Below are 27,449 nucleotides of genomic sequence, written 5' to 3'. Positions count from 1 at the left end.
CTTTCTCTCTCCTGAGCAGGGATATCTGCGAGGTCCTGGATCTCGTCCAGAGGGCAGAGGGTGTCAAGACCACAGCTGTCATTGGCCAGCCAGAACCGCACGGTCCTGAGCGTTCAAACACTGAAGAGTATTCAGACTCGGACTTCACCTTCCATCTCTCTTCCCTCTTTGTTGGAGCCGATTTGTCCACTATCATCGTGGGTCCCAGAAAAGTGGTCAGACCAACCTACCGCCCACGAGATTACCATGGCACCTCCAGTAGATGTGGTACAAGAGAGTGACCAGCAGTCTGAGAAGTCTCTACCTCCAAATCCGATGATGGTTCAACAGGTCAACACAAACTGTCGCGGAAATCGGAGTGAACACTCAGACCCAGGAGGTTTGTTTCGGAAGCCTTTATTAATCGTGATATCACGGAGAGCCCAGTAGCATACAAGGTAGCTAGCTGACACTCTGAGGAAGCATCAGAGCACACACATATTTATAGTAGAAGTTGTACATATCAAAGAGCTTGAAGGTGATAAGACTGTCTAACTTTCAATGATCAATTACATTGAGAATCATTGTCACACAATTAGTCTATTCTAATTTATGACTATACAGGATATTGGGGGAAGCTCAATTAGTAATAAAAAGTGAGACAGAGAATAGATAACCATGCTTGACCTTATCTTGAGTGCTAGTGGGTGCACACTCTAGAGAACAGATGACCATTGCTTGATCCTGTCTCCTTGTGTTGGGGGCAGACATCCCAGCCCCGTCTCAAGGACTCCAGGAAGCCTGCCCATGGCACTCCCCTTTCTCCCCTCCTGCTCAATTAGCTGGCAGCTGCAGGCGTACCTGCTAGAACAAAAGAGGGAACTGTGCTGTAGTATTCCACTGTGGTGCTAACGAGAGAGGGAACTGTGCTATAGTGTTGCACTATGGTGCTCACGAGAGAGGGAACTGTGCTGTAGTGTTCCACTATGGTGCTAACGAGAGAGGGAACTGTGCTGTAGTGTTCCACTATGGTGCTAACTGTTTAACCCTTAGTTGACCTGTAGATGTATTTTATTCTTCCACACAAAACCCACGGCACACACACTGCAGCTTCCAGCCAGCACGTCACACCCACAAGAGATGCTGGACCCTGGGAGCATCCTCTCACCATAGACAATGAAAAGCAGATGTGGGCGAACCAGTAAACCACCTTCTCACCACAGGAACACTCTTCCTCAGCCTCCGAGGCATCGAGACGGCCCACACAGAGAAAGAAGAAGAAAAAGCAGCGCCAAGGAGACGAATACAATGTACGTCCACACCACAAGAAACCATCGAGAGTTTTGTTTTCTAGCATTTTCTGTTTTTATACAAGTTTTCCAGCAGCTGCGGGATTTTGTTTTTATTTAATCATCAGCTTTACTTCCATTTTCTTTCTTCACCTCACCTTCCGTTCCCATCCGACTGCCTGGGACACGATCACTGTCCTGGAAAAGGGGGGAAGAGTGCATCACCTCTTAAACCGGTTCAGTAACAGTCAGGGGAGTGAAAGGCACATCCGGAGACTCCGGATATTTATAGAGAACAGACAGTCAGTCGGAATTTGGGAAGGGAAGGAAGAAGGCAACATCATTAATTCAACAATTTACTGACACACATCTCTCTGTCTCCCTTTTGATCCCTCGATCTGTTTCTGTCTCTTTCTGCTTTTCTCTCTCTTTGTCTCTCTCTGTCTCACACCCACTGTCACACTTCCTTTCTCAAAATCTTTGTCTCTCTCTGTCTTTTACTTTGAATCTGTCTACAGAGCACTAAATCTCTCTCTGTCCCTGACAACCTCTCTCTCTATCACTCTTTGCCTCCATTGGTGTCTCTCTCCCTCTCAATCTGTCTCTATCTCTCATTTCCCTCCATGTCTCTCTCTCTCTCTTTCTGTCTCTGTCCCTCTTTACCTCCATCTCCCTCTCTCTCTCTCTATTTCTCTATCTGGGCTGAATTTCTCTCTGGGTTCGGAGACATGTTTCAGTGTGTGAATGGCCACACTGCTTATTTTCTGAGGAAATCCGATTTTCCTCTGCATTCCCGAGCCCATGTCATTTTCCTCAGGTTTTTTTGTGGGTCAGGAACGTCGAGTTGAAAAATACCGCCCCCCCGCTCCCCGGCTGAGGTCAGTTTCCCCATTTAAAATGGGGGTGAAATCGGATTTCCGAACACTGTCAGGTGATTAATTTGCAGGATGGGGCAGGTTATAAAAGACCCCGGGACAAACATGCCCGCTCCACAGCCGGGAGCAGCTCAACTGGGGGCACAAATTTCAGAAAAGGAAATTTATTTTTTCAAGCGAAGAATTCACCCCCCGTTTGGGGCTGTCACACTCTCCCCCCCCCCCACCATTCAAACCCTCGTAGTTTCATTTAATCCCCTTGGGAACCCCCTCAATCCCCTCCCCCACAATCCAATTACCTCAGGGGACACCCTCACTCCCCTCCCCCACAGCCCAGTCAGCTCCTGGGACCCCCTCACTCCCCTCCCCGACAGACCAATCACCTCCTGGGTTCCACTCACTCCCCTCCCCCACAGTCCAATCACCTCCTGGGTCCCCCTGCTTCCCCTCCCCCACAGTCCAATCACCTCCTGGGACCCTCTCACTCCCACCCCTGCTCAGTCATATGTCTGAGGTGAGACAAAGAGTGGCTCCATGGTTTAGTGATGCCTCCCTGCAGGTTCTCCTCCAGGCCGTCCGGGAACGGCAGGAGTTGCTCCGGGTGGAGGGAGGGTTGAGGCTGGCAGAGATGGGTGACCATTCTGAGGTGGCAATGGTTTACAGGTGATGGGGTGTGGCTCAGTTTGGTGCCTCATTTCTGCACAAGACGAGTCTCTGACATTCCTGGCACATCCCTCCATGGCCCTCACATCTTGGAAAGGTGCTGCAACATTCCTGGCCTCTTCCTCAGAATCCTCACCATCATCCTCACCTGAGTCAGAGAGCAGCTCCTCATGTCTTCATCTGGCAATTCCTCTCCTTCCTGCAATGCCACATTGTGCAATGCGCAGCCCTCGACTCACCCTCAGACACCATTAACCTGCCCTCCCTCAAGCTGCACCTGCCCTCCATCAAGCTTCAACTGCCCTCTCTGAGTGTGGATCTCCCCTGTGGGGTAATTGCCACCCAGGACACAATGACATCTGACAGGATGGACTCAACCCAGTATGCCAGACATTTGCTCCCCTCCCAATTCTTCACCCCTACCCACACCGTGCAACCCCCCAATGTCTTTCTGCTGCTCCCATTGATATCCCGACCCCACCTGCAATGCCCCCCTCTCCCCTCTTGCTGCTACTGACAGTACATGTCCGTGAACATTCTCCTCTCCCCCTCCTCTTTGCCTCAGAGTTCAGCAAAGAGAACCACTCACCGCTTGTCCAAATGGACCAGCTCACCTGGTGCATGCCACCTTTAACCAGCCCTAAATCAGGTGGCACAAGTTTCCCGTTCACCGCTGACTTAATCTTAATGGTCGGACTTAACGTGGAAAAGTTGTAATTTAATGAGTATTAGTGGGATGCTCATGTAGGGAAAAGAAGTTCCCGTCATCGGACACTGTGAATGCCGACCCACCACTGAAACGTCGCCAACTCAACCCATTAAACTCTCTTTTTTCATTCATTCATGGGATGTGGGCATCGCTGGCTGGGCCAGCATTTATTGCCCATCCCTAATTGCCCTTGTTCAGAGAGCATTAAGAGTCAGCCACATTGCTGTGGGTCTGGAGTCACATGTAGGGCGACCAGGTAAGGACAGCAGATTTTCTTCCCTGAAGGACATTAGTGAACCAGATGGGTTTTTACAATAATCGACAATGGTTTTGGTGTCATCATCAGACTTTTACTTCCAGATTTTTATTGAATTCAAATTTCACCATCTGCCATGGTGGGATTTGAACCTGGGTTCCCAGAGCATTACCCTGGGTCTCGAGGATGCGAGTCCAGTGACAAATCCACGATGTCACCACCTTCCGCCATCGGGAAGATGAGATTTCGGTTCCTGCCAGATTAAGTCACTCCACCCACCATATTCCCACTCTCGATGGCCCCATTAAATTCTGCCCAATGTAAGAGAGAATGTGCAAGGTGACGGGGATAAGGCAGGGGAGTGGGACTAGGTGGAAAGCTCTTTCAGATAGCCAGTACAGGCTCGATGGACCGAATGTCCACCTTCTGCACTCTAAAGATATTGTGATACTGTGAAACGTTTCAGCTCAATGACCCTTCAACTGTACAATTTTAATCCCGGTGATTCAGTTCTTTTCATCATTGAATTAATTGAACAATTAGATTTAACGATATTTCAACACATTCTTCAACTGCTCTCTGAACTTAGTCTGGGTCACGGTATAAATACAAGTGTTTGTGCAGCAACTCAGGAGCTGCAGCATGAAGCCTAACTCCTCTACAACTACATGAATATGTACAGACCTATACCGTAACAACCACATCCGGTACCACACAGAATAAACCATTAACGTCGTCCATAACAGGATAAAATTTGCCGAGATAACAAACAGTAATATGATGGATTTCCTTCGACTCTCCATCTCTGGGTCTCTGGGACTCTCTCCACTGCTGTTAGCCCGGAGTCTCTTGCGGGCTCTGCTGCTCACTAAAATGTGTCTGACAGTGAAAACATTGAGCAGCAAAATCACAACAAATGGGATAAACGGGGTTATAATCTGATGCAGGAACTCAATTGATACCCAGACTGTAGAAAACCGAACAGATTCTGTTACGTAACAAAAGAAGGGGGAGTTGAAGAGCAAATACCGACCTGTGCATATAAAATACCAGATAATATTCTTTAAACAGCTCAGAACAGTCACTGTTCCCAGAACCATAGCTGCCATTTTACTGGTGCAATATTTACTTTACAGCTTCTGTCCACAAATGGCCACGAAGCGATCAAAGGTGAAAGTGACGGTGAACCTGACAGAACAGTCAGTGGCTGCATGAAGCAGGATGCCATGGATATTACATATCAGCATGAACTTCAGGAAAAGAAACTGTTCCCAATAAACAATTGGAATGTGTCTCAATATCAGGTCCATGATAATTACCAGTAGATCTGCTGCTGCCATGGCCACCGGGTAGCATGTCACACATTTAGAGAGACCACATTTTCCCTTAGACAGCTTCACAATCGTCACTGAGTTAGCTGTGAGGAAGGGGAATAAATAGGAAAATTATTCTTCAGGGTTGGAACAAAGCTATCAGATTGATTCAGGAAATTGAGATTTTCAAAAGCACTATGTCCAGGGATCTATTGCAATGATTCTACCTGAAAGATCAAACAAGCAATTTTATGATGTGGTGAAGGCAGGAGAGATTAATTGGCAAAAGCAATGACACTAAAATTAATAAACTAAATGTTGATCATGATCCTCCACTTCCTCCTTTCCCCCTCAAGACACTTCACAGGGGCAATATAAAACAAAATATGACACTGAGGCACATAAGGAGATATTAGGTCAAATGACTAAAAGATGGTCAAAGTGGTAAGTTTTATGGAGTGACTTTCAGGGAGCAAGGTGAGATTGAGAGGTGGAGATGTGTAGGGAGGGAATTCCAGAGCTTGATGGCCAGGCAGCCAACAATAATGGAGTGATTGAAGTGGTGATTCCATAATCAAAGGGAGAGAGAGAAAACCGATGGGGCAGGCGAACATTCCTCCTCTCAGCCTGAGTGAGGCGATGGTTCTCCTTATCTTGGGACCAGCTGTGACAGAGCCTGTAGCATCCAGTGTCAGCGTGAGCATTTAGGGTAATGTTATGTTTCTGCCCCTCATCCTGCTGTCTGGAATCATATCCAAGCTGCAGATAGTGGGACCATGGACCTTGTGCTTTCCATCCCACCCCAATTCCTCTCCCCAACATCCCTTTAAGGCAGCTAAACACGGTTTATCGAATAATTGCTGGAAACAGACTTACCAGGGACACCAACAATAGCGAGGATGGGGTAGTAACCTGCTTGAATAACCAGAAGTAGTCCATAAACTCGCCATGATAATGTCATATAATCAGAATTATTAGAAAGCCAGCCAAGCCCATCGGTTAAACTCCGATCCATTGTTCTCAGATTCCGATCCATTGTTGTAACATTCCATTCCATTGTTCTCAGATTCCAATCCATTGTTGTAACATTCCAATCCATTGTTCTCTGAATCCGATCCATCCTCTCCCTCTCTCTGGAGCCGCTGATCCCTGTCAGTGCCGGTGGTGATGTTCCCGCTGACATTATGGGATAACACATTGAACGGATTCCCTTATTAACAGAAGAGGGAAACCCACCAGTGACACAATTAGGATCCATGGAGAGTGACATTAATTACAGTCACTGAACAAACAAGTTCAGTTAACCCCTTCCAATCCAACACTTTTTATACCACAATAAAGTAAAACATTTACCTGGTCTGGATGGGATGTGAGAGGGTCACTGAGGGAAGGAATGGTGGAAATATTGGGCTCACTGACCATAACCTTTCAACCATCCTTGGATATGGGGGGTGATGCCAGAGAATTGGAGGGTTGTTAATGTTCCACCCGGTTTAAAAAAGGAGAGGGGGATAAACCCTGTAACTACAAACCAGCCAGTCTCACATCAGTGAAACATTGGGGGAAACTTCTAACTTCTAAAATCTGCAACAACTTAAAATGTGGCTTGGAAAACATGGGCTGAATTTTCCGTTCGGTGGGTGGGTGGAGCTGAAGCAATTGTGGGCAGCGCTGCCATTTTTCGCAGGGGGGCCAATTAAGGCCCACCCAGCGCATTTCACACTCTCGTGGAGAGCGGGACTTTTAAAATTGCTGCGGGCGTGTCCAGACCGCTGGTTCCAATGGGGAACCGGCAGTCTGTATAAAATAAGGCCAGGCAGCCTCCTTTAAGCTGATCACCATGGCCAGCTCCAGGTTGTACTGCAGGGGGTCTGCACAGCAGGCTGTGGTAGAGGGAAGGCCAGAGGAGGAGGGCAGGCTGCAGGGTGTGGGCCAGGAGCAGGGCAGGCTGCAGGGTGTGGGCCAGGAGCAGGGCAGGCTGCAGGGTGTGGGCCAGGAGCAGGGCAGGCTGCAGGGTGTGGGGCAGGAGCAGGGCAGGCTGCAGGGTGGGCCAGCAGGGGGCCAATGTGCCCCTCGCTTCTCTGATGACTGCCTTTCTGCCCTTGTTGAGGAGGTGGCAGCCCGGCGAGAGGTCGTGTTTCCCCAGGATGGGTGGAGGAGGGCCCCCCCACGTGATGAAGTGGGCCTGGCAGGAGGTGGCGGAGGTGGTCACTTCCAGGGATGTTGTGCAGTGAACATGGATCCAGTGTCACAAGCGCTTCAATGATTTGTTGAGCTTTGGAAGGGTGAGGACCATGTTGACCTTGGCCATTTAACCCAGCAGGTAGCCTTAGCCTTTGAGGGCCACCCCCCTCCATGTCTTAGTGTCGTTACTGCATTGGGCATTTGGCGTGAGCTGGGTGGTCAAGCAGATAGTGACCATGCTTACATCAGGCTTGGTGGTTGATGAGAAGATGGGTTCTCCCTGCACCATGTTCCTGTTCTGCTACCTTAACGGGTCTGCCCAGCAAGGTCCCTGTAATCATCCTTACTTTCCACGGTCCTACCATTTCTCCTGTATTCCCGTACCTTGTTTGTCCTGCCCAAGTGCATAACCTCAACACTTATCCACATAACATTCTATGTGGCATTCCTTAGGCCATCTGACCAGCCTGTCTGTATGCACCTGTAATGTTTGGGCCTCCGGGGAAAGGGATGAATTGTGTTTCTGACTGAACGCTAACTGACCCACTGTCCTTGTTAATTTCAGCATCATCAGAGCATGGCCGCAATGAGGATGTCCACATGCCCCCTTCCACACCTGAGGTGTATCAATTGTCACGAGCGTCACACCATTTCAGTGAGGCAGGCACCAGCGCAGCGACTACCACATCAGTGGGGAATGTAACATCGGCTAGTGTCCTGTAGCACTGTGGAGAGGGCACTACACAATCGCTGGAGGAGATGGCACAGACAGAGAGAGCCGATGGTGTCAGCAGCCGGAGGACTGCAGGGGACTAGGCACATGCTGAGTCCGGCAGTGATGATGTGCCTCTGGAGATGTCCGCCATGCAGCAGCTGCAGGACAAGAGGCCGGGTGCATGGGAACATCTGGGAGTGTTGCATGAGATTGTGCTTCACTTGTTCTCTGTGGTGGAGGAAACCAGGCAGAGTGTCAGTGATGGCATGAACCTCATGTCAGAGCGTCAGGCTTCTTCCATGGAGAGATTGGCCACTCTCATGGAGAGGGGCTTCAAACAAATTGATCAGCTTCTGATGGGGTTACGCTCGGACCTGCAAGGTCATTGGCAATGTGGAAGATGTTCTGGGCACCAACTGTCCCAGCACGGTGCCCATCCACCTGCGGTGAGCAGGGGGGTCCAAAGTGACCTCACATCAGCACAGCAGCTGCCTGTTGTCTGTGCGTGCTCCTCTCAGGGCGCTCCGGATGAGGGCAGCAGCTCTGCCCCTCTGCCAGTGACCGTTGCATCTGTTGAGGCTGCGACAACTGGGGAGGTGCCAGCTGTGGAACTGGCCACTCCCTCCCACACTCTGCCAGCACAGGCTCCACGGGCCAGAGGACGTCCGCCAAGGTCATCGAGGCCAACAGGACAGCAGAGTCAGCAGGCTGTCTCACAAGCCACTCCGAGCGATGGGGTGGGACCAAGACGTAGCACCCACAAACGTAAGCATAAGGCACGTTAGGCCCACGTCGGGTTTGTCACTGGTGCTTTTGTGTTGGCCCGAGATTAGGGAATTTCTATTTTTCAATGTTGGAGCAACATTTTGTTTTGATTTTTGCGGCACCATCTGATGGATGGAAATAAAGTCCACATGTGTTACCATGGCTGAGGGAGGCTCCTTTGTGCTGCATTTGTATGTTTCACAGACATATCATGAGTATTTGAGTGGACATTGATGTTTATGTAGGAAGGCCTTCGTTGCAGCTGATGAGGTGGAAGATGTAGTACCTAAGTGCCACTTATGGATGCGCCAGGCAATTCTGGTCCTGCAGATCCATGTGTGTGGAGCTAGCTGAAGGTTCGTTGGATTAAAGTCTCCCGGGTGTCCCTGCCTCCTTGGTGTAGTAGCGGGTTGGCGTGCTGCCCCTCATCATTGCCCTCTGCTTCCTCATCCTCTGAGGCACTGCTGGATTCATCGTGTGCAGCCTCATCCACTGCGTCAAGGTCTTCATCATCCACTGCATCCCCCCTTTCCAGTGCAAGATTGGGGAGAGTGCAGCATGCAACCACTATCACCAAGACACGATCTGGGGGGTACTGGAGTGTGGCCCCTGAGCGGTCCAGGCATCGGAAGCACAACTTGAGAAGACCGATGGCTCTCTCCGCCACAGCCCTTGAGGAGGCGTGGCTCCTATTGTAGCGCTGCTCAGCTTCTGTTCTTGGCTAGTGGAGAGGCGTCATGAGTCACCTTCTGAGGGGATAGCCCTTGTCACCCAGCAGCCATCCATCCAGCCGAGTCAGAGCACTGAAGAGCCCCGGCACCTGGGAGTGTCTGAGGGTGTAGGCGTCGTGGGAGCTGCCTGGGTACCTTGCACAGACTTTCAGAATCAGCATCCTGTGATCACACACTATCTGCACGTTCATGGAGTGGAAGCCCTTCCTGTTGACAAAGGCACCGGGTTCACCTGCGGCGCCTTGATGGCCACATGTGTACAGTCTATAGCACCCTGGACGCGGGCGAAGCCAGCAATGGCCGCGAAGCCTTTGGTTATCTGTGTCTGACTTGCCTGGTCACAGCGGAAGTGGATGAAGGTCAATGCCCATATGAACAGAGCGTGACAGAGTGTAACCTGCTTGACATAAGTGTGGACAGCTGATTGGAAGACACCACAAAGATCACCCACTGAGCCCTGGAAGGAGCCAGAGGCATAGAAGTAGAGGGCAACTGTGACCTTCAGAACCGCTGGCATGGGGTGTCCACCCACACAGTTAGGGGAGATCTCAGGGCCAAGCATCGGACAGATGCTGTTGACTGTTTCCTTTGACAGTCGGAGCCTCCTTCAGCACTGCACCTCAGTCATATTGAGGTAGCTGCTTCGCCGCCTGTATATCCTGGCAGTGGGATAGTGGCGTCTTCTGCGGCCCCTTCCACCTTGGACTCCCTCTTGGACCTGCGCCCCTTGTGCCTGTGCCTGGCCTCCCAAAGGTGGCTCCCCTGGAGGCTGATTGCCCACTCCTGGCCTCCTCCTTATTCTATCCCTCCCTTCCTCCTCAGAGGAGCTGCCTCCAGTGGAGATGTCAGAACCCATACCCAGGCTGAATGGAGGCCTCTGGAAAGCTGCAGGCCCGATAAAGGTTCCTGACTGAAGAGTGCTGGGCTGAAGCGTCAAAGTACAGAGAAAGCTGCTGGAATTCGTTCTGAGCTGCTACAGATCACACAGGCATGTTTAAAAAACTTGCTGCAATAAATGCTTCACATAAAACACTGACAACCCCACTGAGCCCACATATCCCGCCCGTGGATGAGTTTCATTAAAAAGTCACTTACCCGCCTGCCCGTTGTGCCCGTGCACAGAGCCGATGATCACACGGGCACCTCAAAATCAGCGTCGATTGCTGAGTTAAGGGCCTTAACAAGCCCTTTAATTAATGGCAGGTGAGTGTCACATTACATCGCGCGCCCGCCCAGCTAAATATCGCGATGGCGCGCGGTGACATCAGGACTCTCACCCGGCGTCACCGAGCGCCATTTTAAAAGCTGATGTGTGGGGTCCGACCCCCCCGCTCGTCACCCAGAAAATTCTTCCCCATGAGTTAATAAATGAGCAGCAGCACAGCTATGTTCATGGGAAATCGTGTCTGACCAACTTGGAGTTCTTTGAGGAAGTAATGGAGAGGGTTGATGAGCTCAGCCTGGTTCATGTTATGTATATGGACTTTCAATTGTCACATGTTAGGAAAGTGAAACCCATAGATTAAAGGGGCAGTGACATTGTGGATATGACACTGGCTATGGGACAGAAAGCAGACAGAAGTGGCGAATGGTGGCAAGATCGGCCGGGTGGTTAACAGTGAGGTCGAGTGTCTTGGGCTACAGGAAGATAGAGACAGGATGGTCAAATAGGCAGATAAGTGGCAGATGGAATTTAACCCTGAAAAGTGTGAGGTGATACACTTTGGAAGGAGTAATTTGACAAGGAAATATTCAATGAATAGCATGACACTAGGAAGTTGTGAGGAACAAAGGGACCTTGGTGTGTGTGTCCATAGATCTCTGAAGGCGGAGGGGCATGTTAGTGGGGTGGTGAAAAAGGCATATGGGACACTTGCCTTTATCAATCGAGACATAGATTACAAAAGTAGGGATTTCATGTTGGAATTGTATAGAACCTTGGTGAGGCCACAGCTGGAGTACTGTGTGCAGTTCTGATCGCCACATTATAGGAAGGATGTGATTGCACTGGATGGGGTACAGAGGAGATTCACCAGGATATTGCCTGGGATGAAACATTGAAGTTTTGAAGAGAGGTTGGATAGACTTGGGTGGTTTTCGTTGGAGCAGAGAAGACTGAGGGGCGACCTGATCGAGGTGTACAAGATTATGAGGGGCATGGACAGGATGGATAGGGAGCAGCTGTTCCCCATAGCTGAAAGGTCAGTCGTGAGGGAGAGGAGGTTTAGGGGGGATGTGAGGGAAAACTTTTTTACCCAGAGGGTTGTGACGGTCTGGAATTTGCTGCCTGGGAGGATGGTGGAGGCGGGTTACCTCACATCCTTTAAAATGAACCTGGATGGGCACTTTTATGGCCGTGACGGGGCCGAAATTTTCTGCCCATTGAGTTCAATCTTCAGCCTATTTGAAGCACCGTAAGAAGTTGTTTCGAACAACGGAGCCCAATATTCTGGAAAACCGTTCAAGGTGATGTGTGAAAAGTGGGGAGTTGACCATATTACCTCATCACCCACACTACCCCAGGCCCAATAGTATGGCGGAATGGATGGTCTGCACTGTAAAGTCTTTAATTATAAAATGTCAGCAAACTAAACAAGCTTTGCACATCGCAACAGGCACTATTTTAATATTAATCTGAGCTGTTACAGCTCTTTCTGAAATGCATTTTGAAATTTGAAATGTTTATTAATTAACTGTACAAATACCATACAAATTACTTGGTTTAGTTTAATCTAGTTTATTTTCTAAAATGGTTCCTATTAGCCAGTTGTCCATGTGCAGTGCAACCTGCAGAAACAGCTGCATTGTTTTCAGGAAAACGGATACAGCTCCACTGCCAATTCTGTTTTGTAGTGATTGAAATCACAACATCTGCCAGTTTCTGAGTGAGATCAGGGAGCCCATAAGCTGGAGGCAGAGGGCAGTGTCTGGCAGTAGAAAGTCCACCAGCTGACACAACCAGGAAGGGGGCAAAATGAAGAATTCGGCATCTTATTGAAAATGCTGCTCCAATCCACACTCGATAATCAAATAATCTGCTGTGTTTCACCATTAAAAATAAACCACCGAGGTCCTACAGAGGGAATGTGTCCAGGTTTAAAACTTAAACATGTACTTGATTCCCTGTTAATTTGATGGGATTGTTTCAGTTGGAAGTGTCTCTTATGATACAGACAGATTTGCTTTGTACAGGCAGTTTAAAATATTAACATCTCATAAAGTCCACCATTCACAAAAATACACAATCATGGTAAGCACTTACCCAATTTCTCAACATGCACTTTGAGCAGATGTGACTCCTCTCTGGGAATGTTCATCAGTAAAACATGATTGTTTATGTGTACAGAACTGCAGTGACTACACATTGAGCAGGGTGATGTTGCACAGACTGTTTCACCACTCCTCCAGCTACCTTCCACATGATCCATCCAGCACCGGTGTCCAGTGTCAGGAGTGTGTGACATCTGCAACATGCAGTGCTGCCAAACCCCTCGGCTTCCCTGTGAACCCACAGCCTCTACCACTGAGAAGACAAATGCTTCAAGTGTAGTGGAGAAACCACACAAACATCCTTCCCTGGAACATACACGGCATCTTGACATGTGGGGAATCGTCTTTAGTCAGTGTGTAACAGTCGCGTGTGGATGACTGCCTTCAACACAGCACTCATGGCTGAAGTGCACCTGATAAACTCCATCTGATCTTTGAGTCTGATCACTGATGAACAAGAAATGCTGCAAGGAGCATCTCAATCCACAACCCTTGGTGTATTACAGCCTCATCTGAAGGTCTGGAGAAGGAAACAGCCTTCCACTGCTGGACATGCATGGGCACACCCTGGCTCCTGATGGTGTCAATGAGAGCTGGATTTCAGAATGCAGTCTTCAGTGCCAATGGTAAGGACCGCGTTCACTCTGTTAACATTCCCACCGAGGGTGCAAAAACAGACCCAAACATTCTTTGCAATAGATATGTGTGTTTACAACTTGTGTAATTGTGATGTTAGTGTGAGGTCATCCATTTTGGAATTGAAAAAATAAATTCCAAAATGTTCTAAATGGTTAGAAACCAGGAACTGGAGAGGAACAAAGTGGTTTGAGATTCCAAGGACACAAATTATTAAAAGCTGGTGGTCAGGTAAAGGTAGCAATAAAAAAACGATGAGTGGAATGTTGACCCTTACCTCAAGGAAGCTGGATTGTAAAAGGAATGAATTTCTGCTTCAGTTGTATTGAACCTTGGTCAAACCCTATCTGGATATTATATTCAGTTCTGGGCACCCAGCTCAGGATGTGCCGGGTAGATTCACCAGAATGAAAACGGTGCTTCGAGGGTTAAATTATGAGGAGAGCTTGTATAAGCCTGGCTTGTATTCCATTGAGTTTAGAAGATTGAGCAATGATCAGATTGAGGTGTTTAGAATGTTAAAAGGATTGAAGAGGTCGATACGGAGAAACTATTTCCTCTGTTGGGGGAATGAAGAATGAGGGAACATATTGAGCTCAGTCATTTAGGAGGGAAATCAAGAAATAACTTTTCACACAAAGAAACCGGGAATTTACCCCCAAAAGGCTGTGGATGCTGGAACAACTGCAGATAACAAGACTGAGATTGAGAGATTTTTGGTGAGGAATGATTTCAAGGGATCTGGAGCTAAGGTGGGTAAATGGTGGTGAGGGACCAATCAGCTGTGATCTAACTGAATGGTGGGAGGGAAAACCACCTCCTCTTGTTCCAATGTTCCTAATCTTTATCAGTCCCTCCTCAGACAGGGGAAGCATTGCAGCAGAACGATGGTTTAACTTTGTTTTTCTATTAGTCAGGACTCATCAATTGACATGAAATGTTTCTCGATCACCCTTATCTCCTGAGGTTTTGTGGATAAGCACAGACATTAAAAACAAAATGAGGAAAAAGTTCAGATTTTCAAGTGGAAAATGCTGCGGACACCGATTTCCTTTACTTTCAATTTAGTATACGGTATTCACTGCTCCCGATGTGGTCTCCTCTACATTGGGGAGTTCAAATGCAGACTGGGTGACCGCTTTGCGGACACCTCCGTTCAGTCCACAAGTATCACCCTGAGCTTCCTGTTGCTGGTCATTTCAATTCTCCACCTTGCTCCCACTCTGACCTTTCTGTCCTTGGCCTGCTACAGTTTTCCAATGAAGCTCAACACAAGCTCGAGGAACAGCACGTCATCTTTCGACTGGACACTCGACAGCCTTCTGGACTCAGCACTGAGGCTAACACTTTTAGATCAGACCCTCTGTCTTCATTTTGTTTTTTTTTGCTGGTTTGTTTGGGTCTCGTTTCTTTCTTTATTCCTTCATGTTACATTCAGACGGTAGCTATGCAGCCATTCACACCTCATCTGGACACCTTCTGTTTCTTTCCTTTACCCACTACCACAGCCTTTGGCTTTTATTCCATGAAACCTTTTATCCTTTAATCTCTCTTGCCCTCCTCCCTATCACACACCTTCCCTTCTGTTCTTCCACACCTCTCCCCGACCACTTGCTCAAAACCTATTACATTTCGAAACTTCCTGGGATTTATTAAAAGTTGTTGTTGTTGTTGTAGCAGTGTGAGAGTCTCCATTTCCCATCACTCCATTTATCAGTCTGCACGCCAAGCTCCCTGGATCAGTGTGGGCAGTGCCCACCAGTCATCCTCATGGATCAATGAACAAAACCACGTGAGATGATTGGATTAATGGTGCCTTCAACATGAGAACTTGTGGAGCTGAATTCAGTCAGGTGACACCAGAGCAACTCAGAGTGATTCCCATTGGTCCAAATAAAACCGGCCCTCCTGGTAATAAACCCATGAGTTCTGTCATTGGTGGAGATTGTGGAGATTGGGGCTGGTTAATTGGTTCAACGTTGCTGCTTCTGGTCTCATTGGTGTCAGGTGAGTGCAGCTGGTGTGTATAAAAGGTGCTGCTCGGTGGCTGAAGGGATGGTTGAGTTGTTTGGTATCATGGGGGATTTTGTAGTGAGGGCTTTGTTCCCAGTGCTGGTGCTAGTTGGAGCTCTTTGTGGCTCTGATACTTGGCAACAGTTTCTAGGCCAGAGTCAAAGCCACCCCTGTGCCTCAGACAGTCTCTCCTCCTGGGCCTCCCTTTGGTTTCCATTTCCGTGTGTCTGAGGGTGGAAGTGTGTCTCCACTGCAGACTGTGATGGTGCAGTGTGGAGAGGACAAGCTGCTGCTCAGGGTCCAGCTGGATTTATTTGGAACCTGGCACCTGATCAAAGCTGCTGACCTGACCCCGGGGACAGCAGGTTGTTGGCCAACCAGGATCTACTCTCAGAACCACACTGTCCTCTTTGACTATGGACTCCATGAGTGTGGCAGCAGGTTGCAGGTAATTGGAATCCTCAGCTCTTGCTCTAAGCTTGGGCTGTAGGTTATTCCCCACTCTTCATTCCAACACTGGGTGAGATGTCAATGATATTGAGGAGATAGCTGTCTCCTGCTTTATAAAACTACAAATTAGCTTTCTAGAATGTTATGTACTTTACTTTAACTGGTTCCTGAGTCTCTCCAACGTATGATATCAGCCCCATTGGTCTTGAACTTTCTCTTTGGATCCTCCAAGCTTTTCCTTTTGTTGTTTTGAGGATTTTCATCTCTATTCCCCTCATTCAGATCAATTCAACTGGAGACTTCAGTTTCAGTCCAGTTTAATCCAATTTGATTGTCTCTTAAATGAAGAAAATTGAATAAGAATTAAGTCCTCTTTGACTGAAAAGTAACTCCACAATTCCCAGTTTCCCTGCCATTGGAATAAATGGGGCCCTGGCTTCAAACTGTTCTATTTCCATGCTCCATGTTATTGTCCACTTGTGGCTACTTTTACTGTTAACTGAAGCTGTCCTTTTGTTGAGAGACTTCCCGATTAATGGACCCTGATCTTGTGCGCATGATCTCTCTCCTTTGATAAGCACAGAGGTTACAAAGCAACAAATAACCAGATGAGGCCATACGGCCCCTCGAGCCTGTTCTCCAATCTCCCCACAGCATATTCTTTGATGCCCCAAAGTAAATCCATCTGTCTAAAATATACTCAATAACTGAGCATTCACAGCTCTCTGGGGCAGTGAAGTCACAAAATGCATGACCTACAGGATGTTCTGGCAGTGTTACATGTGGGACTGAGCACACTACTGCCGCCAGTGATTTAAGGCCCATGATCCAGACCCGGGGTCGGTTTGATGCTGAACACAAATGTGGGTAGACCAAGCTGTACCTGTGAAAATAAATCAAACTGGGATAGAATTCCCAAGATTCTTTCCTTGCTGAATGAAGAAATTCCCTGTTACGTTAATCCTAAATGACTGGCGCCTGACCTGAACTGACAGCCCCTAATAGTAAACTCTCCAGTGATGGGGTAGCAGTCTCTTCACACTGACCCTGTCAATCCCCCTCAGAATTGTTCTCAGGGGATGGGATGACTTTATTGTTAACCCCTGTGTAGAACATTCTCATTTCAGAACAGCTCTTCATTCCTTAACCTGATTCTTTCAGATGATTGGAGATTTCCTCATCTACACCACCCACCTGAACCACACCCCAGAGTATCATGGATCTGTCATTGTGAGAACGAATGGAGCTGTCGTTCCCATTGAGTGTCGTTATTTGAGGTGAGAATCTTTATTCGCTTTGTCAATAAGATCTATAGCTGCTGGTGGTCTCTGAAGATGTCCTAAAATGACTCCCCTGCCTTTCCAGGAAGGGCAATGTGAGCAGTGACCCCATCAAGCCCACCTGGATCCCATTCAGCTCCACCAAGTCTGGAGAAGGGCATCTGTCATTCTCTCTGCGCCTAATGAATGGTATGTGATGGGTGGATGGGGAGTGATTTCCTGTAGTCACTCACTGGGAGTTACAGCCACTGTCTCGAACCCTTGTCCTCTTGTACTTCAGGTGACTGGCTTACAGAGCGCACTTCGACTGTCTACTACCTGGGTGAGCTCATTCACATTGAGGCCTCTGTTTCAATGACCAACCACATGCCCCTGAAGCTCTACATTGACCGCTGTGTAGCTACATTGAGCCCAGACAAGGACTCCACCCCGAGATACAGCTTCATTGACCACAATGGGTAAGGAGCTCTCTGCTTTCTCCAGCTGGTCCCATCTCAATGGCTTCACTTGATTCACTTCCTGTCCCTTTTTAATCTTTCTTCAGTTGCCTCCTGGACAGCAAAGCTGAGGACTCCTTTTCAACCTTTGTGTTGCCAAGAGACGAGCGGGAGCTGGACAAGCTCCGGTTTGACCTGGATGTGTTCCGTTTCCTTGGAGATGACCGTTCCTTGGTAAGAGGAAGCTGATCATTGGGGTCTCCATGTTGGGAGGGAGTCACTGAATCATGACTTGTGTTGAATGTGTCCCTCAGATTTTCATCACCTGTCACCTGAAAGTTGCTCCATTGGATCAGAGGGATTCCAGGAACAAAGCTTGTACTTTCCAGAAGGTGCAGAATGTGTCAGTTCCCCCTCTCTCCATCAGGGATTTGTTGTGTGGAGATGTGATGCACAACCTGGTTGATGGGCTCTTTCTCTTGTTTAGCTGGACCCCATTGGAGGAATCAAGCATTGACATTTGTGCCTGTTGCCATGTGGGTAACTGTGGTGCCACAAAGGAGTTGTGGTTTGGTCCCAGAGGAAGGAGAGATCTTGTACCTGAAGCTGGTGGGACATTGATCCTCTAGATGTTGGACGTCCCCCTTTCCCCTCTCTAACTGGAATGTTTGATGTTGCAGAGAGTGAAGCTGGATTAAAGTGGGAGGGTGAGGCCTCACTTGGACCCCTGCTCATTCTGGATACTGATGTGACCAAGCTGGCAACAGAGTCCCTGAATGAGGCTGAGCGAAGGATGCAGGAGAGGTCTCCAGGTGGTGAGTTGGCCAACTGCTGGTTTCCATTTTCCCCTCAGTGTTTCCTTCACTAACCATTGGTTTCTCATTGCTTTGTAGGTGTGCAGTCTGAGGTGGTCCTGATCGTGGCCCTGACTGTGACAGCTGTCTCTCTGATCTCTGCTTCATTGCCGGCCTTGTTCCTGTACAGGAGACACAAGCAAACTCTGGTCAACCAGTGATCAATAAAGCAGTGATTCCTTCTCCCTTGTGTCTGGGACCTGATTTCTCTGCATCCTCAACATGTTAGTTAAATGTCTCTGTGGAACTAATGGCTGGGGCTAGTCTATCCAAGCACAGAACTCGGCCTGATGATGATGGGTTTACTGAAGATAGAGAGAAGCAGTAACTAAATTTTTTTGTGCTTCAGACCCCAGGCTTGGTATCTATAGCCACCCAGTGTGGGGGAGGGGGTGTGAGCAGTTCTGGGTCCTCCTTGTGGACCTGCTCCTGAGCCTGGCTGCCTCATTCTCTTCCATGGTGATGTTCACCCCCTGGAGAGGGGGCTCACTGTATTGGAGTGTTTGAGGTTTGCTGTAATCAGTGGGTATGTATGGTCTGGTCTACACCGATCAAATAAACATCCTGTTTGCAATCATTTGTCTTTCATCTCTAACACCTGGTGAAATTGTACAATTGACTGGTCAACCAGTTAACAAAGGCCTGTCTATTGTGGGGAATAGTTAATCTGCAGCTCAAACAGAAGGTGATCTGAGAGACAGCATGGCTTTAAGTGGATGGGACTAAACTCTCAATTTTCATCGGAGCTCACTAATGAGGATGTTGTCCACTTGGACTTCCAGAAGGGATTCCAACTTTCACAGACATGGAGGGAAAATGAAGTGTTTGGGGATCCGGAGAACATCATCTGACTGTCAGGAATTGACATGTGGTGGTTGCCAGGGATCTGATCTGGTGCCTGAACTTCATTTATAATTTGTAGGGATATCCAAGCTTGCAGGTGGTAATTTTCATGCAGACAGGAGCAAAAGGGATTGAATGAGTGACTAAATGATTGTTCATGTTCTGTGATGGAGAGTGAGGTCATCCACCTTGAACAAAAACTAGAAAAATCATGCTGTTATCTGAAGGAACAAATTTGAGTCCAATACCTCATTTGTAAATGGTTAATTGGGGCTAATGGGATGTTGGCGCCTCTCAGATGTGATGCTTCAGTTTTCCAAACTCTGGGCACCCACACATCTGGATTTCTGAGGTTTGGACATCGAACAGCAAAGGAGCCATTGTGTTCTTAGTCTCGCTGCTGATTGGCCAGAATAAAGTTTAGGGGGAGGAGCAGTTTAACTCCTAGATAGAAGGTTGAGTCTGATCTAAGGTGTTTAAACTGTTGGGAGGATTTGGTAGGGTGGGTTTGGGGAATAATTTCCTCTCTGTAGGGAATTGAGAACAACAAACCTGAACTGACATTGAAGCAGGGCCATTGAGAGTGAAATTGAAGGGGAGGGGGAGAGTACCTGAGGAGAGGAAAGTATTAATATTAGCTCATGTCAGACCAGGAAGAGAAATTGTGTGCTCAACAGTTTAGTGGGAGTAAGGTTGAGGGTACATGAGATGAGGGGTCGGGAGCAAGATGAAGTTGGAGAGTGCCTGAGGGGAGATGGAGAAAGACATCAGTCCAGGCTAGGATAGGGAAGAGCCCGAGAGGAAGTTTGTCCTGATGGGTGAGGGGAAGGAAGGGAGGTGGCAGAAGCAGCTGATCTGAACCTTTGTCACAAAGTCCATGAACTGTTTGTTCTTGTTGGTGATGGGAAAGGGTTTTCAAAGATGGTTTGGAGTGGAGAAGATGGAGGGTTCCTAACATTGTAGCATGACCTTGGAATAGTGATGAGTTTTGGCATAGGACAGCGGGACACTGCCTCATGGGGTCCAGCCAGTTCTGGTGGTTATCACTAAACCAATTGTTCTCCCTGGGTATTCAAGACTGAATCACTTTGACTTAAGCAGAGATGATGGTTGGAGCAGGGAGAATGGTCTCCTGTGAGAGACCAATGGATTCATTGGGGACTGGGGGATCCAAGATGAAGTTGCATTATTAATTTTTCCAAGGATGATGATATTGCTGGCAAGGCCAGCATTAATTACCCCTCAGAAGGTGATGGTGAGCTGCTGCACTCCATGGGTATTCAGCTGCACACACTGCTGCAAGGGAGGCAGTTCCAGGATTTTGACCCTGTGACAATGAAGGAACGGTAGTTATAGTTCCACAACAAGATGGTGTGGTTTGGAGGGGAACTTGCAGGTGGTGTTCAAATGTAGCTGCTGCCCTTCTAGATGGTAGAGGCTGTGGGTTTGGAAGTTGCTGTCTAAGGAGCCTTGAGTTAGCGCAGTGCATGTTGTAGATGGTACACAGTTACCATTGTGCATTGGTGGTGCCCCAAGATGGCCGAGCAAGCTACTCAGTGGCAGCAAGTAAATGAAACTGGATGTATCCAGCATCCACCTAGGCACTGGAAGCAACAACGACAAATCCTGTCCTCCTTACAAACATATGGTGCTTTGAGCCAAAATTGGGAGAGCTGTCCCACAGACACCCCGAGCAGTAGCCTGACATCGTCATACGTATGAATCATCGCCGTCCCTGGGGATGTCCTGTTCCACTGGCAGGGCAGGCCCACCAGAGGTGGCAGCCCAGTGGTGTACAGGAGGGAGGGAGTTGCTCTGGGAGTTCTCAACATTGACTCTGGACCCCAGGAAGTCTCATGGCATCAGGTCAAACATGGACAAGGAACACTTCTGCTGACTACCACCTACTGCCCCCACCTCAGCTGATGAATCAACACTCCTCCTCCATGATAAACACCACATGGAAGAAGCACTGAGGGCAAGAAGGGTACAAATGTACTCTGGGTGGGGGACTTAAATGTTCATCACAGCTGCTGAGTCCTCAAGGACATAACTGCAAGACTGGGTCAGCAGCAGGTGGTGAGGGAGAAACCTACCTGACCTTGACTTCACCAATCTACCTGTTGCAGATGCCTCTGTCCATGACAGTATTGGTATGACAAAAACTGGGCATCTATGAGGCACTGTGGGCCATCAGCAGCAGCACAATTGTGTTCAGCCACAATCAGTAACCTTGCGGCCCAGCATATCCCCCACTCTACCGTTACCATCAAGCTGGGGTACCAACCCTGGTTCAATAAATAGTGCAGGAGGGCATGCCAGGAGCAGCACGAGGCAAACCTAAAAATGAGGGGTCAACCTGATTAAACAATAACACAGGATGACTTGAATGCAAAACAGTGGAAGCAGCAGCAATAGACAGAGCTACAAGCAATGGATCAGATCTAAGCCCTGCCACATCCAGTTGTGGATGGTGGTGGACAACTAAACAATTCACTGGAGAAGGGGACTCCTCAAATATCCCTATGCACAATGATGGGGGAGCCCAGCACATCAGTGCAAAAAGACAAGGCTGAAGTATTAGCATCAATCTTCAGCCAGAAGTGCCAAGTGGGTGATCCATCTCAGCCTCCTCCTGAGGTCTCCAGCACCACAGATGCCAGTCTTCAGCCAATTTGATTCACTCCACATAGAACCATAGAAAAGTTACAGCACAGAAGGAGGCCATTTCGCCCATCTTGTCCATGTCAGCCCGAGGACACCCAGGGTGCCCTTTCGAGTCCCACCTTCCTGCACCTGGCCCATAGCCCTGCAGCTTACAGCACTTAAGGTGCAGATCCAGGTCCTTTTTAAAAGAGTTTAGAATTTCTGCCTCTACCACCAACTTGGGCAGTGAATTCCAGACACCCACTACCCTCTGCGTAAAAAAGTTCTTCCTCATGACCCCCTACACCTTCTGCCACCTATCCCCTGGTTCAAGTATTCTCCACCAAGGAAAACAATTTTACCCTGTCCACTCTATCTATTCCCCTCATCATTTTGTACACCTCAATCAAGTCACCTCTCAGCCTTCTTTGTTCTAAGGAAAATAACCCAACCTATCCAATCTCTCCTCGTAGCTACACTTTTCTAAACCTGGCAACCTTCTTGTAAACCTCCTCTGCACTCTCCCCAGGGCTATTACGTCCATCCTGTAATGTGGTGATCAGAGCTGCACACAATACTCCAGTTGCGGCCTCACCAGTGTTTTATACAATTCCAACATTATATCCTCACTTTTATATCCTATACCTCTGCCAATATAGGAGAACCTTCCATATGCCTTCTTTACAACCTTGTCTACATGATATCAAGAAATGGCTGAAGGCCCTGGATCTGCATCTGCACTGGCCCTTACAATATTCCAGCAATAGTACTGAAGGCTTGTGCTCCAGAACTTGCCGTTCCCCTCTTCAAGCTGTTACAGTGCGGCTACAACACTGGCATCACCCAGCAAAGTGGAAAATTGCCCAGATGTGACCTGTCCACACAAAAAGCAGGACAAATCCAACCCGGCCAATTCCCGCCCCATCAGTCAACTCTCAATCATCAGCAAAGTGATGGAAGGGGTCGTCGCAAGTGCTGCTTGATAGCACTGTCACTGCTCACTAACACTCAGTTTGGGTTTTGCCAGGGCCACTCAGCTCCTGACCTCATTACAGCCTTGGTCCTCAGGGCAGTGTCCAAACCCCAACCATCTTCAGCTGCTTCATCAAAGACCTTCCCTTCATCATAAGGTCAAAAATGGGGATGTTCACTGATGATTGCACAATATTCAGCTTCATTCAGGACTCCTCAGATACTGAAGCAGCCCATGTCCAAATGCAGCAAAAACTGGACTATATCCAGGCTTGGGCTGACAAGTTGCAGGTAACATTCGTGCCACATGAGTACCAAGCAATGAACATTTCCAACAAGAGAGAATTTCCCTTTGACGTACAATGGCATTACCATCGCTGAATTCCCCACTATCAACATCCTGTGGGTTACCATTGACCAGAAACTGAACTGGAAGAGCCACATAAATACTGTGGCTAAAAGGGCAGATCAGAGGCTAGGAATCCTGCATTGAGTATTTCACCTCCTGATTCCCTTAAGCCTGTCCACCATCTACAAGGCACAAGTCAGGAGTGTGATGGAATAATTGCCCCTTGTCTAGACGAGTACAGCTCCAACAACACTCGAGAAGCTCGACACCACCCAGGGCAAATCAGCCCAACTTGACTGGCACCCCATTCACAATCATTCACTCGCTGCATCACCAATGCACAGTGCACAAGATGCTCTGCAGAAACTCACCAAGGCTCCTATAACAGCACCTTGCAAATCCACGACCACTACCATCTAGAAGGACAAGGGCAGCAGATAAATAGGAACACAACCACCTGGAAGATCCTCTCCACGCCACTCACCATCTGACTTGGAAATATATCGCTGTTCCTTCACTGTCGCTGGGTCCAATTCCTGGACCTCCCTCCCTAACAGCAGTGTGGGTGTAACTACACCACAGGGACTGCAGTGGTTCAAGAAGGCAGCTCACCACCACCTTCACAAGGGCAATGAGGGACGGGCCATAAACGCTGGCTGAGCCAGTGATGCCCAAACCTCATGAATGAACAAAAATTATTTTGAATCTGTTTTCATGGTATACGACACGAACAACATCCCAATAATAGTGGAAGGTCAAGGGGCTACAGGGAGCAGGGGTCTTAAAACAACCACTATCACGAGAGAAAGAGTAATGGGAATACTAATGGGACTTAAAGCTGACAAGTCCCCTGGACCTGATGGCCTGCATTCTAGGGTCCTATAAGAAGTGGCTGCAGAGAGAGTTTATGCATGGGCTGTCATCTTACAAAATTCCACAGGTTCTGGAGATGTAATGAAGTCAGGAGCTGAGAGTCCCTGGCGAAATCCATACTGGGCATCAATGAGCAGGTTATTGCTCAGCAAGTGCTGCTTGATAGCACTGTTGATGACTCCTTCCATTGCTTTACTGATGATCGAGAGTAGACTGATGGGGCGGTAATTGGCTGGGTTGGATTGCCCTGCTTTTTGCGTACAGGAAATACACGGGCAATTTTCCACATAGCCGGGTAGATGCCAGTGTTGAGCTGTACTGGAACAGCTTGGCTAGGGGTATGGCAAGTACTGGAGCACAAGTCTTCAGTACTATTGCTGAAATATTGTCAGGGCCCATAGCCTTTGCAGTATCCAGGGCCTTCATCTGTTTCTTGATATCACGTGGAGTGAATCGAATTGGCTGGAGACGGGCATCTGTGATGCTGGGGACTTCCGGAGGAGGCTGAGGTGGATCATCCACTCAGCACTTGTGGCTGAAAGTTGTTGCAAATGCTTCAGCCTTATCTTTTTCACTGATGTGCTGGGCTCCCCCATCATTGAGGATGGGGATATTTATGGAGCTGCCTCCTCCAGTGAGTTGTTTAATTGTCCACCACCATTCACAACTAGATGTGGCAGGACTGCAGAGCTTAGATCTCATCCGTTGGTTGTGGGATTGCTTAGCTCTGTCTATCACTTGTTGCTGATGCTGGTTGGTACGCAAGTAGTCCTGTGTTATAGCTTTACCAAGTTGACACCTCATTTTTAGGTATACCTGGTGCTGCTCCTGGCATGCCCTCCTGCACTCTTCATTGAACCAGGGTCAATCGCCTGGCTTGGTGATGATGGTAGAGTGGGGGATATGCAGGGCCATGAGGTTACAGGTTGTGTTCGAGTACAATTCTGCAGCTTCTGATGGCGCTCAGCGCCTCATGGAAGCCCAGTCTTGATTTGTTAGATCTGTTTGAAATCTATCCCATTTAGCACAGTGGTAGCGCCACACAACACGATGGAGGGTATCCTCAATGTGAAGGCAGGACTTGGTCTCCACAATGACTGTGCAATGGTCACTCCTACCGATACTGTCATGGACAGATGCATCTGCGACAGGCAGGTGGGTGAGGATGAAGTCAATCATTTTTTTTCCCTCACCACCTGCCCCAGACCCAGTCTAGAAGCTATGTCAATTAGGACTCAGCCAGCTCAGTCAGTAGTTGTGCAACCGAGCCACTCTTAGTGATGGACACTGAAGTCCCTACCCAGAGTACATTCTGCGCCCTTGTCACCCTTAGTGCTTCCGTCAATTGGTGTTCGGTATGGAGGAGCGCAAATTCTTCAGCTGAGGGAGGACGGTACGTGGTAATCAGAAGGAGGTTTCCTTCTTGTTTGACCTGATACCATGAGACTTCATGGGGTCCAGAGTCGACACTCCCTCCCGACAGTATAGCACTGTGCGGCCACCTTTGCTGGGATGATGACGGTGGTTTCTGGGACCTGATCTGTGAGGTATGATTCCATTGCTTCACTAGTCTGTGAGACAGCTTTTGGCACTAGCCCCCAGATGATAGTTAGGAGGACTTTGCAGTGTTGACAAGGCTGAGTTTGCCGTTGTCTTTTCCGGTGCCATGGAGAATGCTGGGTGGTCAGCAGAATTAGTTCATTTTCAAGTTGGCTAACGGTCACTAGAGGAGTGTCCCAGGGACCCGTGCTGGAATCTCAACTACTTACAATCCATATGAGCAACTTGGATGAAGGGACCGAGATTATTGACAAATTTGCATCCAATACAAGGATAGGTGGGAAAGCAAATTGCCAGGACACACAGGTCGGGATTTTCCAGCACCACCTGTCACCAGGATCTTCCGGTCCCGCCAAAAGTTAATGGAACTTTGGCTGACCTGCCCCATCCCCTGTGATGGGCACTGCCACATGGGGCCGGAAAATCACGGCAAAGGGATATCGATGGGTTAAGGGAGTCGGCCGATATTTCAGAGATGGATAAAAATGTGGGAAAACGTGAGGTTATCCACTTTGGCAGGAAGAACAGAATAGCAGAATATTATTGAAATGCAGAGAGACTGCAGAATGCTGCAGTACAGAGGGAACTGGGTGTCCCTCATACATGAAACTCCAAAAGTTAGCATGCAAGTCCAGGCAGGAATTAGGAAGGCAAGTTGAATGCTGGGCTTCATTACAAGGGGGACAGAGTGTAAAAGTAGGGACGTCTTGTTACAATTGTACAGGGCTTTGGTGAGACCACTCCGACTGCACCGCGGACAGATTTAGGCACCTTACTCAATGACAAATACACTTACATTGGAGCCAATTCAGAGAAGGTTCACCAGGTTGACCCCTGGGGTGAAGGGGATTGTTTATAAGAAAAGTTTGGGCAGATTGAGGGTATAAACATTGAAGTTTTGAAGAATGTGAGCTGACCGCATTGAAACATATAAGATACTGAGGAAGATTGACAGGGTAAATATTGAGCAGTTGTTTCCCCTGGCTGGGAAATCTTGAAACATGGGGGCACTGACTCAGGATAAGGGGCCCATCATTTACAACTGAAATATGGAGACATTTCTTCACTGAGAGTTGTGAATCTGTGGAATTCTCTACCCCAGAGGGGGAGTGGATGCTCCATCATTGAATATAGTTAACGCTGAGAAAGAACAGATTTTGGATCTCAGGGAATCGGGGGATATGTGGAGTGAGAGCAGCAAAGAGCTCCCAGAATGAGAGCTGCTGAAACATAGGATTGAACCAGGGAGCTTCAGATCCTCAATCTAACACTGTCCCAACTGAGCTATTTCAGCCACCATTTTGCTGTGTTTTTGTGCCATTCTTTTAGAAGAAAATATAACCCCACCTGCTGGAATTCTCCCTCCTGCTCATTCCTCATTTCGTGGCACTGCAACCTGACCAGGGCGTTTCATCTCTCCTCTCTTACACCCAATCACACACCTTCCCTTTTCTTCATTTTATCACCCTCCCCTCGCCTAAAGCCCATCACATTTCAAACTTTTCCCACTCCTCATCAAAACTTATCTGCCTGAAACTGCAACTCTCTTTCTCTCTACACACCCGCTGTCACACCCGCTGAGCATTTCCAACATCTTCTCTCTTCATTAAAAACAATTCTCTCTTACTCCATATCAGAAACACAATGGACATTATGCAAAATAAGTTCCCTCTCACATTCCCTCTCAACTTGTTTGCTTTAAAACTTTGCATTTTTATTCTTCTGAAATTGTCTCAAATTAAACACACAAACTCCTGACATGGACCCATGCATCCATTTAGCACGGA

At 48.2% G+C, this 27,449-nt stretch overlaps 3 protein-coding genes across 4 annotated transcripts in view; 1 reads left to right on the top strand and 2 right to left on the bottom strand.

The window, feature by feature from the left end:
- Positions 1-387: 387 nt before the first annotated feature.
- LOC144668779 (uncharacterized) lies at positions 388-13,510 on the bottom strand. Of its 2 annotated transcripts, XM_078531110.1 has the most exons (4): positions 12,742-13,510; positions 5,961-6,294; positions 5,091-5,188; positions 388-1,466 (listed from the first exon to the last, which is right to left on the bottom strand). In XM_078531110.1, the coding sequence occupies exons 1-4, from the start codon at positions 12,754-12,756 to the stop codon at positions 1,386-1,388; spliced, it is 528 nt and encodes a 175-aa protein (XP_078387236.1). In that variant the 5' UTR covers positions 12,757-13,510; the 3' UTR covers positions 388-1,385. The 2 variants fall into 2 exon arrangements, with proteins under 2 accessions (XP_078387236.1, XP_078387237.1); XM_078531111.1 differs by lacking the exon at positions 12,742-13,510 and having other exon boundaries at positions 5,961-6,570.
- On the top strand, positions 13,355-18,539 carry LOC144668733 (zona pellucida sperm-binding protein 3-like). Its single transcript, XM_078531063.1, has 6 exons — positions 13,355-13,375; positions 15,655-15,846; positions 17,010-17,125; positions 17,214-17,317; positions 17,409-17,586; positions 17,673-18,539. Exons 1-6 carry the CDS (start codon positions 13,355-13,357, stop codon positions 17,812-17,814), a joined length of 753 nt encoding a protein of 250 aa, XP_078387189.1. The 3' UTR covers positions 17,815-18,539.
- Positions 18,297-27,449, bottom strand: part of LOC144668732 (uncharacterized) — a 434,727-nt gene continuing 425,574 nt past the window's right edge. Inside the window, exon 3 of the mRNA XM_078531062.1 lies at positions 18,297-18,541. Coding sequence (XP_078387188.1) covers positions 18,297-18,541 — 245 coding nt within the window. The remainder of the gene's footprint in view (positions 18,542-27,449) is intronic.

The sequence above is a fragment of the Cetorhinus maximus genome, chromosome 28, assembly GCF_964194155.1.
Source record: "Cetorhinus maximus chromosome 28, sCetMax3.hap1.1, whole genome shotgun sequence".
Lineage (NCBI taxonomy): Eukaryota > Metazoa > Chordata > Chondrichthyes > Lamniformes > Cetorhinidae > Cetorhinus > Cetorhinus maximus.
This window is presented reverse-complemented; position numbering and strand designations above follow the sequence as displayed.